A 12999-nucleotide genomic window follows, 5' to 3' on the forward strand; every position below is an offset into this window, starting at 1 on the left:
TAATAGCTATGTATGGTGCCAGGTGGGTACTAAATGTATCAGGGGGACCACTTCATATGTTATATAAGTCTCACCATTATGCACCTGAAACTAATATAATATTGAATGTCAACTGTAACCGAAAAAAGTAAAAATAAAAGTGGGAAGAAAGGAGGCAAAAAGGAAATAGCACTAAGCATGTAACAAGCAATCCTGGAAGAATAGGGTGATGGGCATAGCAATGCAAAGTCAATGCTATGAACAGTGGTTCTCAACCTTGGCTGCACATTAGAATCACCTGGGAATCTTTTTTAAAATCCTGATTTCTGGGCCTCATCCTCCGGAAATTGTTTCTTTGTTACTAATGTTGTGGCCCCACCCCATAACAAAGAAACAGAATTTCTGGGGGATGAGGCCCAGAAATCAGGATTTTAAAAAGATTCCCAGGTGATTCTAATATGCAGCCAAGGTTGAGAACCACTGGCTATGAACATTAGGATAATAGCAGCTTATATTTATAAATCTCTTCAATAGTTTAGTATATAACACATTTTTGTGTGTCAGAGGAAGCTGCCCAAATCCAAAGTGTGTTAGATACACTTAAATACTGTATGACAGGCAACAATTTAACGAAGTGAAAGGGCCCCACCTGTGGCTTAATACAGTCACATACATTTGTGAATCATCAAATCTACAAAATTGCCCTATTAGGAATGTCTTGAAAAATAATCTCAAGGCTTTAAAAAAACAAAACTCTAAGGCTTAGGGAGTTGCTGTTGTAAAAGATTTTAGAGAGAGGAAGAAGGAGAGAGAGAAAAACATTGATGTGAGAGAGAAACATCAATGCATTGCCTTCTGCAAGTGGTCCAACAGGGGATCGAATCCACAACTTGGGTATGTGCCCTGATGGGAACTGGACATTCCCCTCACCCCCATCCCCGCCATCTTTCGGTGCATGGGACGACACTCCACCCAACTGAGCCACACTGATCAGGGCAGGGAGTTGTTATTTTTTGGTTTGGTTTTGTTCTGTAGGTTTTACTTTATTTTGTTTTGTTTTGTTTTTTTTGTGGGTTTTTTTTTTGGGGGGGGGGGGTAACAGGGCTATTAATTAATGCCAGAAATCAAAGTTAATTTTTTGCTGAACTCGTCAAATAATTTTGCTATACAGTATACAGGCTTTCTACCTACCACTGTAGTACGGGACAAACATTTTACTTAATCAAAAATGTCTTTATCTAGGTGGCGTTGTCTCATTATCTGTTAATTTTTATAGTTACCAGTTGAAAAATTATATAGGATTATTCACACATTTACCATTTAAAATTTAGTGACTTTTCTGTCTCAAATTTGAAACTTACCCGATATTCATACATTGCCACAACAAAGAAATTAAATGTGTTCAATGTGTTCAACTGTTATTGTCAATAGCCTACATATATGACTATTACCTGTTTCTTTTTTAAAATATATTTTTATGGTTTCAGAGAGGAAGGGAGAGGGAGAGAGAGACAGAAACATCAATGATGAGAGAGAATCGTTGATCAGCTGTCTCCTGCACTCCCCCTACTGGGGATCCAGCCCACAACCCAGGCATGTGCCCTGACTGGGAATCGAGCTGTGACCTCCTCTAGTTCATAGGTCGATGCTCAAGCACTGAGCCACACCAGCCAGGCTACCTGTTTCAAAATTTATTTTTTCTACATTTGAAATCTCTAAAGATCAAAATCATTTTCTGCTCCCCATCAAATGATTGCAATATTCTGATCCTATCACTCTCACAATATTTTCCCAGTAGCAGTGCTTTTCACTGACATAACATCCCTACTGTTACCTCTCAGTGCCTTCATCGGCTACCATTCCCCCCACTTTTCAACTCCTCTCCAACCTGGGTTCCTTTAACTTCCTACAACACACTGGGAACAGTCCTGCCTCAGGGCCTTTGCATGGGCTCTTCTCCTGAAATGTTCTTCCAGCTCCCTAATGTCTAGAAGGTCTTCATTCAAAACTACTATCCCATTGTGCCCTTCCCTGGATAGTTAAAGTGAAGGTTTAACTCCATTTGGCTTCATTTTTAACCCTTAGTTTGTATCACTGTCTAATATACCATAATTAATTATCCAGTCCGTTTATTCCTGTCTGCCCCTGTAGACTATAAGATCTATTAGGCCCAGGATCTATATCTATTTTGTTCACCATTTTATCCCCAGCACCTAAAATAGTACCCAGCATGTAGTAACTCTCATTACAGTATTTGATGAACATATACCAAATTTTAAATTTGGCTACATGCTATTAGTGAGCAACACTATTAGAATGTATTGAGATATAATTGACATACAATATGGTATAAGTTTAAGGTGTAGAGCATAATGATTTGATATATGTAGATAATGCAAAATGATCTTCACAATAAGTTTAGTGAACAGCCATCGCCTCACATGATACAAAATGTTTTCTTGTGATGAGAACTAAGATCGACCGTCTTAGCAACTGTCAAATATACAATACAGTATTGTTAACTATAGTCACCATGGTGTATATTACACTCCCAGAACTTAATAATCTTCTAACTGGAAGAATGTACCTTTTGACCATCTTCACCCATTTCCCCATTGGCCTCTGGTAACCACTAATCTGCTTTCTATTTCTGTAAGTTGTTTTTTTAGAGCCCCTACAGATAAGTGACATTATACCGTACTTCTCTTTGTCTGCCTGATTTATTTCACTTAGCATAATGTCCTCGTGATTTTTTTGTCTAGTTGATGGTCTGTGAACGACTCTAAACATTATTTTCTCCCCTACCTCTAAAGAAACCTAAATATTATATAATATAATCATAGTTCAACCCACAAATTTCCCCACTGAAGATTCTCAGACTCACAAAAGTTAAGTACATGCTTAATAGTTGTACAATTATCTAAAGAAGGAGTGAGAATAAAAGCTAGTTTAGCCCTGGCCAGTGTGGCTCAGTTGGTTGGAAGGTCATCCCATACACTAAAAGGTGGTGGGTTTGATTACCAGTCAAGGCATATACCCAGGTTGTGGGTTCAATCCCAGTCGGGGCATGTGTCACAGCAATGTTCCTTCCTCCCTTCCTTCCTTCCTCCCTCCCTCCCTCCCTCCCTCCCTCCCTTCCTTCCTTCCTTCCTTTCTTTTTCTTTCTTCCTTCTCCCCCTCTCTCTCTCTCTCTCTCTCTCTCTCTCTCTCTCTCTCTCTCCTCCCCCCCCAAGTTTGAAACAGGTACTATGTTTAAATGCACAGTGAAATCTACATTATGTTCTCTTTATTGCTCAAAGGCAAAGATGCTGAAAGGATAAAACATCACAAGGAAACTGATGTCACAGCCAGACTTACCTCATCATGAATCAGCTCCAGTGGTTCAATCATATACACAAAGGTATTATCTTCAAACATACCACTGCAGCGTGAGAAACCACACAAGGAGAAAATTAACAATTACAGCAAACAGCACGAAATAGCAGGGGAGCTGCATATTGCATCTTTAAAAAGAAAGAGTATAATGGGGGGGATGAGGACACACTTGTAATACCTTAACCAATAAAGAAATTAAAGATTAAAAAAAGAAAGAGTATATCTAAATAAATACCTTTATACTGCCTCAAATCTAAACTATATATTTGCACAGAACCCCATGGTGGTCCCCACACTACACTAGACAGCATCTAGGCTACACAGGGTGTAAAAAGTATACACCAAGAGCAGACAAATTATACATGACATGATTAATTTTTTTAATTAAATGGACAGATTAGAAGGTTAATCTGGGATTGGACTGTTCATGCAGTTCCAGTATCGCGAGTTGTTTCTCCAGAATAATGCACGACTAGTCCAAATTTCTTGTTATGCAAATCCAATATCATCGATAAGAAAATAGTCAGGTTCTTCATGTGTAACAATAATCTAAAGCCATCTGATTCGAAAGAGGCAAATGAAGGATCTTTGCGCTTGCACGATGTGAATTTCCATTAAGCAGAATGCCTCTGTGCGGAAAATCACATTTAATTTTTGGAGATACAGAAATTTTTGTTATGTGCAGAGATCAGATTTTTGAGATCCTTTTTCTTCACTTGAGCACAAATAGATCTTTACATGGCGTGTGTGGGTTCGGGTCTAAAGGCAGCTACAGGTATTTTTTAAAGCCTGCCTCAAAGCTGATGCATGAGCTCCTCTCTTTCACACCCCCCTCACCTGGCTAGTGCCTAGTTATCCTTAGGACTGATCCAGCTGATATGTCCTCCAGCATCCACCTCTGGGAAACATTCCTGGATCTAGGTTAGGTCACCCTATAAGTCCCTGTCCTTCCCCTTCACAGTACCTACCAAAAAGGCAAATTAAATATTAATCTGTGTAATCATCTGTTTAACCTCAGAATCTCCTGCAAACTCTAAGTGTTAAGAAAATAGAGTAATACCTTAATCAATAAAGGAATTAAAGATTTAAAAAAAAGAAAATAGAGACTATGCCCTCCTTGTTCATCACTCCATATCCAGTCCCTGACATAGATAGGACTGGCACAGAAGAGGCACTACAAGACTTATCTATGAAAGAAAAGATGGAAAGGATGAATGAATGGAAGCAAGTCCATTGTCCCAATGAGAGTCTCACGTACTGAAGTCCATTGCAGGTCGACAGAGCTGCCCGGGAGTCCTTGACGCCTCGGATGCTCCCATGGTAATAACAGTGCTCTCCACCCTACAACGCAGAAGGTTTGAGAAATTATGTTTTCTGCATCATGATTCACTTCTTGGGACACGTCTGTAAAGCGAAAACAACTGTGAGGAAGGTCCTAAAACCTCTTCCTGGTTAATATGAAATCTCAAAGCGCTAGGCAATTTTTCAACTTCTCTATGACAAGCATGTGCCTATAAAATTTAATGAAGGAGAAAAGGCTTGGTGGGAATAAGACACCAATACCACTGGTACAACTTATATAGCTTTCTTAAGCATGGAAGGGAGTGGATACGTAACAGAAACTGTTTTGGAATAAGGTCTTCTACCTAACTGAGGACAGACCCCAATGTTGTTATTTGTAATCATTTCTTATGGAAAATTACATAAAACGTTATTAATTCCTTTCCTACTATTAAAAATTAGCTTTAAAAATTGGAAATAATATACAAATTAGTTGTCAAAATCAAATAGTAACTACAAGGCCAATTTTTTTAATATAGCTATTTCCTTCCTCCCTCTCGCCCCACCTCCACAGCAATCATTTTTAACTGCTTCTTCTGCTGTTTACCTCTGTATTTCTGAATGGAACATTTTTACTCCTCTGTCCTGATTTCACTTTAGAATTATCTTCCTAATATAGAATCTTAACAACCCTCTTGCCTTCAATACTAGTACATTCCAATCCGCATCACCAGTTTTGGGTTAAATTGGTATTTAGTGTTTCTATTACAACTATGCAAAAATTGTACATAGTTGTGATTACATATTCTTTTTTGCTCCATTTTAAAGTTTTTCAAGAATATTTGCTTTGTTTTCTTGTTTGCTGACTTTCCCATGTATTTAATAGCCCCACTATCTAAAATATTATCTACAACTCTCCTCCTATCTTCAAACATATCGGTAATTTATCACAATTTATTTTGTTCCTGGAGACACCCTTATAGTTTCCCTTTGACCTCCTACTAGACCTGATGCATACCTGCCAACCAGGACTTCTCTGCAGCATCACTCTGGGAGCTCCCTTCCCTCACCCCTGCTATATTGATTTCTATACCCCAGTCTTCTCCATTCATTATCTCACCCTCCCCTTTTCTGGAGGCACACATCCTCTGCTACTTTCTTGAAAAAGTGTTCATGGAAGATAAAGTTGGTGAGAAAACTTGCACAATTGAAAATTTCTTTTTCTATCTTTAAACTTGAGTGATCATTTGGGTGGGTAGAGAATTCTAGAATAGAGATTATTTTCTCTTGGCATTTTGCATAGTCTCACAACTTCTATGTTCCTGTTGTGAGTTGGATGTAATTTTAATAATAGATATTTTCTATCATATCTATTTTCCCTTTTCATGAAGACATTAAGAAATTTTAGTTATCCCCATTTTCATAAAATCTCATGACATGCATTGGTGTGGGTCTTTGCTTATTCATTGTGCTGGGCACTCTGTTATACCTTTTAATCGAGAAAATGCATGCACTTCAGTTCTGGGAGACTTTTACTGTTTCTCTGATAATTCCCTCCTTTCCATATTTCTCTAAAAACTGACTTCTTCTACCAGAGTACAGGAGATATGGCTACCTGGCTATATGAGGTATGGAGTAGATCAGGGATTTAAATAGACTCCAGGCAGACTTTTAACCAACCTTTCTGTTTTCATGTGCCTTCAATCCCTGAGCCTTTCTGGGTGAAGTGACATGAGCTGGCTGGCTTCTGGGTTTGCCCAGAAGAACTTGGGAGAGCAGGAAAAGCTCAAACCTCGGACAATTACTCCTCATCCATTTTCTCTCTCCTACAATTTGATGGACACCTCTCATCTGCTGGCGTTTCTTCTCTTGGCTTGCCCTTTTTACTTCTTAACTGCTATTTGAGTGGGTTATAGAAGGGAATAAATATAAGCATTGAAGTCACATTATTTAACCAGAAACTTCCTATTTATTTTCTTACGTAGAATATACTGGACATACTTTGACTTTTTATTGATGATTTATAGTCATTCTGATCACTGCTTATTATATTGTACTACAATAGCCTCAGAGCATAATACAAATTTTCCATGTTGGTTGTCTAAATTTGGTATTATAACCCTGATAATATTTTATAAAGGTTGCTTTTCAGTTCTCATACAACAATCTTGTATATAAATTTTGACTTGTGTATAATATGTCAAATTCTATTTGCATATTCAACTCTGGAACTTATAAGGACAAATGGTATCACACATCTCAGCACTTTCAGAATCCAGGTCATGACTCTGTAACTAAACTTCAGACTCTTCACATGATTCTAAAAACAGTCACAGGTAACTGCAAATTCCATCAAACTGGTTATTTAGCACTTTGTATCATACTAAAAGGCTATCTTAAATCAGGTGATTATTAGAAATGCATAGCAAACACTGTCATATTTACTTGACCTTTCTAAGAAAAACTGTATTTTCCAGATACTCCTAAAAATATTCATTTTTCCCCAGAAAATATTCCCAAATTCTTTTTTTAGATTTAACTTGCATTGGAAACTGAAGGTTGATGCTCTCTCAGTATAAAGGCCATTGTTACCTGTTTTAATTAAAACAGGGTATTGTCCGAAGGAAACTGCGTTAGTTCCCTGTATATTTAAATGTGGAGCACCATATTTTTCGGACCGCAAACGAGACTTGAGGTAACATCCAATCCCTGATGTTTATCATCACAAAAAAAGTGTTAATATCTAATTATGTAGTTATACTAAGCACTATAAATAGTTTGGCAGGTTCTAATTCTGTATGGGTGCTAGTAGTATTAAAGAATTTTCTGAGTTACTAATTACTAAATATATACCAAGTTTTCAAGAAAGCATTACCAGTGAAATACTATTTAGCAACTCTCCGGATCTATGAAGCATTTTGTAAACACCACTGCGAAGGAACATCCTGAGGTATTTCATATTAAATAAATCCCAACTGAAAAGAGGCATTCCCTCTTGGGAAACAGGGTAACAGGAGTGGAGCAGGCAAAGAGGCCACTTCTAGTGGGCTTTGTCCACAGTGGCACTGGGCAGTCAGCTCTGGGGTGCCTTCCACACAAGAACTAGCCATCTTGAACACCCACTATCTCACAGTAACCACTATCTCCACGTACAGAGAGGGAGGCATTGTTAAAATGCTCTTCCAACAACAGGAAAAGCCAAAATGAATCCCACATCTTCAGGCTCTCGGATTAGTCAGGAAGGCCTCAAGCAGCTCAAGAGAGCTGGCCAGTGAATTGGAGACCACCGCCTATGAGTGGGACACATCTGTGACCAGGCGAACAGTAGGGAGGGGGGCCACAAAGGGCTCATTCGGCACACGACACGAGTCTATGTGGGCCCCCAGGGGCATTTCGGGATACAAAACTGCCAGTCAGTTCATTAAATTGAACAAAGTGGAACATCTGATAAGTGAGAGTTACTGGCTAGTCAAAGGAACTTTAAAATCCTAGTAAGTATGCTCCCAACTTTCTCAGCCTTCCACTGGCACAGAGCTGAGCGCTCCATGGCCAGGTGATGCTCCAGTAACGGACACGGCTCCACAAGGCTGCCGAGCTAAGGAGTCCCCTGGAAACCACCAGGCCACTCTTGCAAATACCGAAACACTGAAGTCATGTGCATCCTTTAAGACACTTCGTCATCAGAAGTGGCTGGGGCAGCAACTCTGTGAGCCTGCTGATAACACAGAGGAGCGAAAGATTTGGATCCCAGGTATTATTGATCAAATGAAGGAATGTTTTTTTTATTCTACTCACTTTAAATACAACCATTTGGGAAAGGAAACCTTTTGTTTCAATTTACTTTACTTTAAAATTTCCCCACCTTTGTGTCTGCTTGATGACCTCATCTGCTTCAGTCAAGTTCTATCACCCAGTTCATATCATCTTCATTAAGAAACTCTCATAAACTTGGCCGTTCATGGTCACCAAGCTCTGATTTTGTCAATCAACTCCTGACCGTGTGGATACACGTTTGAAAAGAAACTACATAGCCCTTAGTTCCTATTTGATATTCCAGGCTCTATTTCTAAATATAACAATATATTCACTACTCTATATGCATATCTTTAAATTCCTCAAACTTATCAACCAGCAGGGTGTATCAATCCTATTTAATAAATCAGTGGGCTGGTAAGCAAAAGAGAAAAAGATATCTATAATTGGACACATATATCTGAATTTGAATGTGGCAGAATAAGAAAATGAAAAATTATTTTAGAGAATCAGAGAACTTGTGACCGCGACACCAGTTTAATTATTTACCTTCATTAAACTGGCAGTGATATTCAAGTATGAAAACAGTTTGGCTGTACCAATGCCATATAAATTTTTAATAGCTCACACAAAATTATACTACTCAAACTTAAAATAGCTTTGTGAGGAGCCAGTACTGTCTGCTTTCTTGATTTCATGGGGATTTTTTTTTTTTTTTAACTTTCAGGCCTGCCCTGAGCCAAGCCCACTGAGGCCCGTTCCCTCTGACAATCCCTGCCCGGAAGTCTTTGGGGAAGAAGGAAATTTAAGCTGAGCCACAGTGGTGATTTGATAAGGAAAGCACAAAAAAACACTGTAGGAGGGTGATGTGATTACAGTGATAAAGAAAAGAAGGAGGACAGAGATTTGTATCTATTTGGTTCACTGACATATATCCAGCACCTGGAACCTAATAAATAAGAATGACTTATTCATGAGCCTAAGTGGCAAAATCTTAAAGGAGCAGAAGATGGATGTTTGTTGAGAAGGTAGTTAAATAAACCACCATTCCCCTACTTGAGGCTTTTTTCCTTTGAGATATAATTGACAAACCATAAAATTTACTCTTTAAAAGAATACAATTCAGTGGTTTTCAGTATTTTCAGAGGGTTGCGAAACCATCACCACTATGTCCAGGATATTCGGATCACCTCACAAGGAAACCCTATACTAGCAGTCATTCCCCATTCCTCCTTTGCACCACCACCCCCCAAGCCCTTGGCAACCACTAATCTACTTTTGATCTCTATGGATTTGCCTACATATTCTGGACATTTCAAATAAATGCAATCTTATAATATGTGGCCCTTGGTGTCTGACTTCTTTCACTTAGCATAATGTCTACAAGACTGATCCATGGTGTAGCATGAATCAGCACTTCATTGTTTTGTATGTCTGAATAATATTTCTTTGTGTGATTATACCACATTTAGTTTATATACTGGTCAACTGATGAACATTTGGGTTGTTTCCAATTTTCTGTGATTATAAATAATGCTGCTAGATATATTCATGTACAAGTTTTTGCTTGGACATATGTTTTCAGTTCACCTGGATATGTAAAGGTTTAGAATTGCTGGGTCATAAGGGAACCCTATGCTTAGCATTTTGAGGAACTGTCAAACTATTTTCCAAAGCAGCTCCACCATTTTGCATTCCTACCAGTAGTGTATCAGGGTTCCAGTTCTCCATTCTTGCCAACACTTGTTGTTGTACATCTTTTTTATTATAGCCATCCTAGAGGATGTGAAGTGGTACCCAATTAAGTTTAGAACCAAATAAGAGTGACACAGGACTGAAACAAATAAAAAACAGATCACCTGCATTTTTGATAGCACTATACTGGAGGAGAGGATTCACCGAGAATCCAATAGGCCTGCTAATGCTATACCCTGAGTTATCCAGACTTACCCACCTAAGCACAGACAACATGGGGCAAACAACCCTTCTCACCTCCCCTGTTACCAGGCTGCCACTATACAACTGAGAGCATGGAAAAGTAGAGAGAAGGTGCTCTTCCTGTAGGGAGGTGATATCACAAAAGAAAGAGAGGAAGGGATTACACAGTCATGCCCAACCCCTTCCCACCAGTTAGGTCACTCTTATGACCCTGGGCAGGAGTGAGCAAGGGAATAGGAAGAAGTCAGGGTGAGAAAATAGAGCAAGAAAAAAAATTTTCTCTACCCAATAAGGTCAAGGGAAGTAGGGATGGGAGCTACTGCTGGCCAGGTGGTAGCTCTTTTTATCAGCAGAAGAGAAACCAAAGTGTTAGCAAGCACATAAAGTTAATGGTTCACCTTAAAGGGGTTTAATAGAAATATGCTAAATTTAAACAGGAAGAAGTCTGGGTGAGAAAATAGAGCAAGGAAAGGACAATTTCCCTACCCAATAAGGTCGAGGGAAGTAGGGATGGGAGCACTGCATCTCTCTATCCAATCTTATGCTGGCCAGGTGGTAGCTCTTTTTATCAGCAGAAGAGAAACCAACGTGTTAGCAAGCACATAAAGTTAATGGTTCACCTTAAAGGGGTTTAATAGAAATATGCTAAATTTAAAATATTCTTTTGTGCCGTCATATGGATGTCCAATTCTTTTATAAGAACTAAAATACTAACAATTAATTTATTTTTAATAGGTTCAACAAAGTTGATCAACAAGTCAACAACACTGCTTTATTGTATAGTGTGTACAAAGCACTGTGCTAGAAACTCCAACAAAAGCTAATTTTGTGTCAGGTGCAGAACAGAAGTCTCCCCTATGTACTTACTGACTACCTGACACCTAGGCTATGTTACCTACTTAGGTGGTTGACCTCTCCAGTTCCTATATTTGCTTCATAAGAAAAGAAGTATTTTCACCCAGCAAAAGTAAAAGCCTAAGACATGAGCCCCTTCTGAGCTGGAAGTGGGAACTAGGTAGGAGCCAGGCGATGTTGAAGTAGGAAAACCTAGACAAGCTTCACAAAGTATGGACTCATCACTTTGTTTCAAATTAATTCCCAGAATATATTAAATGTCCACATTTATATTTAACTTCAAAGCCAACAGGCTATTAGTGAATCTGTTTCTCTCTAATTATGTGCGTATGTGTGTGTGCGCGCGCGCGTGTGTGTGTGTATTGTGTATGTGTACTTTTGTCTAAATCAGCGGTTCTCAACCTGTGGGTCGCGACCCCTTTGGCGGTCGAACGACCCTTTCACAGGGGTCGCCTAAGACCATCCTGCATATCAGATATTTACATTATGATTCATAACAGTAAAGCCAACAGGCTATTAGTGAATCTGTTTCTGTCTAATCATGTGTGTATGTGTATGCGCGTGTGCGTGTGTGTGTGTGTGTATTGTGTATGTGTACTTTTGTCTAAATCAGCGGTTCTCAACCTGTGGGTCGCGACCCGTTTATTTAACCCAAACAATCTTATATGTTAATTCCTGGTACTCTGTTTAAGATTTTCTTTTTTTAAAAAAATATATTTTATTGGTTTTTTACAGAGAGGAAGGGAGAGGGATAGAGAGTTAAAAACATCGATCAGCTGCCTCCTGCACACCTCCCACTGGGGATGTGCCCGCAACCAAGGTACATGCCCTTGACCGGAATCAAAACTGGGACCCCTTGGTCCGCAGGCCGACGCTCTATCCTGGTACTCTGTTTAAGATTTTCTTAAACAACATGGAATGCAATGTGAAGTTTTTTTAAAAAAATGTTTTTAAAGATATGTATGTAATAGTGGTGTGAATGTGAATTTATATATAAACTTTCAGAAAGAAAAACTCAAGATGTAACAAAAGCTTTAAAACAAGGTGCCTGTCTTGACCCAGAAAAATCCCATTATCAGAATTAATCCTTAAGCAATGATCAAAGATGTGTTCAAATATGTCTGAAAAGCCTTTCTTTAGAGTTGGTTGTATAGTGAAAGATTAGAAACAATCTAAATACTAATTTGGGATTTTTAAACAAATTATAGCAAATAAATAGGAAAGAATATCATGTATATTTTAAAATAAAAGTTTAGGAGATTATTTAACATATGCTAAAATGCTTAATTGGTTGTATAGTGAAAGATTAGAAACAATCTAAATATCTACTAATTTGGGATTTTTAAACAAATTATAGCAAATAAATAGGAAAGAATATCATGTATATTTTAAAATAAAAGTTTAGGAGATTATTTAACATATGCTAAAATGCTTATAATATTGTTAGGTTAAAAAATCCTGCTACAAGATATTTAAGGGGCATATCATTTAAGTTTGGGAGGGAGGGGTATATATATATATACAGATATAGACATAAAAACCAGACGGTTACCATTAATTCATTATATATGAAGCAAGTTTGGGTATATGAGCTGTTTGGAGAAAATGGGTCATAAATAAGAGAAAAGCAATGACCACAAACACAAACTGCAATGAACACTTATTTGGCCAGCGTTGAACTACCCTTTGTTTTAAGTTTTAGTTTCAACTGACACAAGATTTGGCGTGTCTTACTAATGATAAGACCTCCTCTGGGGACCTCCAATGACCTCTGGAGGCCGTTAGCTATTCTGCTTCTAACATATATATAAACTTCTT

The 12999-nt window shown here is 38.3% G+C and overlaps 1 protein-coding gene across 1 annotated transcript in view; it reads right to left on the minus strand.

Annotated features, from left to right (window-relative positions):
* ADAM23 (ADAM metallopeptidase domain 23) overlaps nt 1–12999 on the minus strand; it is a 149172-nt gene that overhangs the window by 63783 nt on the left and 72390 nt on the right. The window contains exons 5-6 of the mRNA XM_014546091.1: nt 4613–4695; nt 3337–3400 (exon numbers count right to left, since the gene is read on the minus strand). Of these exons, the coding sequence (XP_014401577.1) occupies nt 3337–3400; nt 4613–4695 (147 nt within the window). The remainder of the gene's footprint in view (nt 1–3336; nt 3401–4612; nt 4696–12999) is intronic.

This window comes from Myotis brandtii, unplaced genomic scaffold (assembly GCF_000412655.1).
Source record: "Myotis brandtii unplaced genomic scaffold, ASM41265v1 scaffold43, whole genome shotgun sequence".
Taxonomy (NCBI): domain Eukaryota; kingdom Metazoa; phylum Chordata; class Mammalia; order Chiroptera; family Vespertilionidae; genus Myotis; species Myotis brandtii.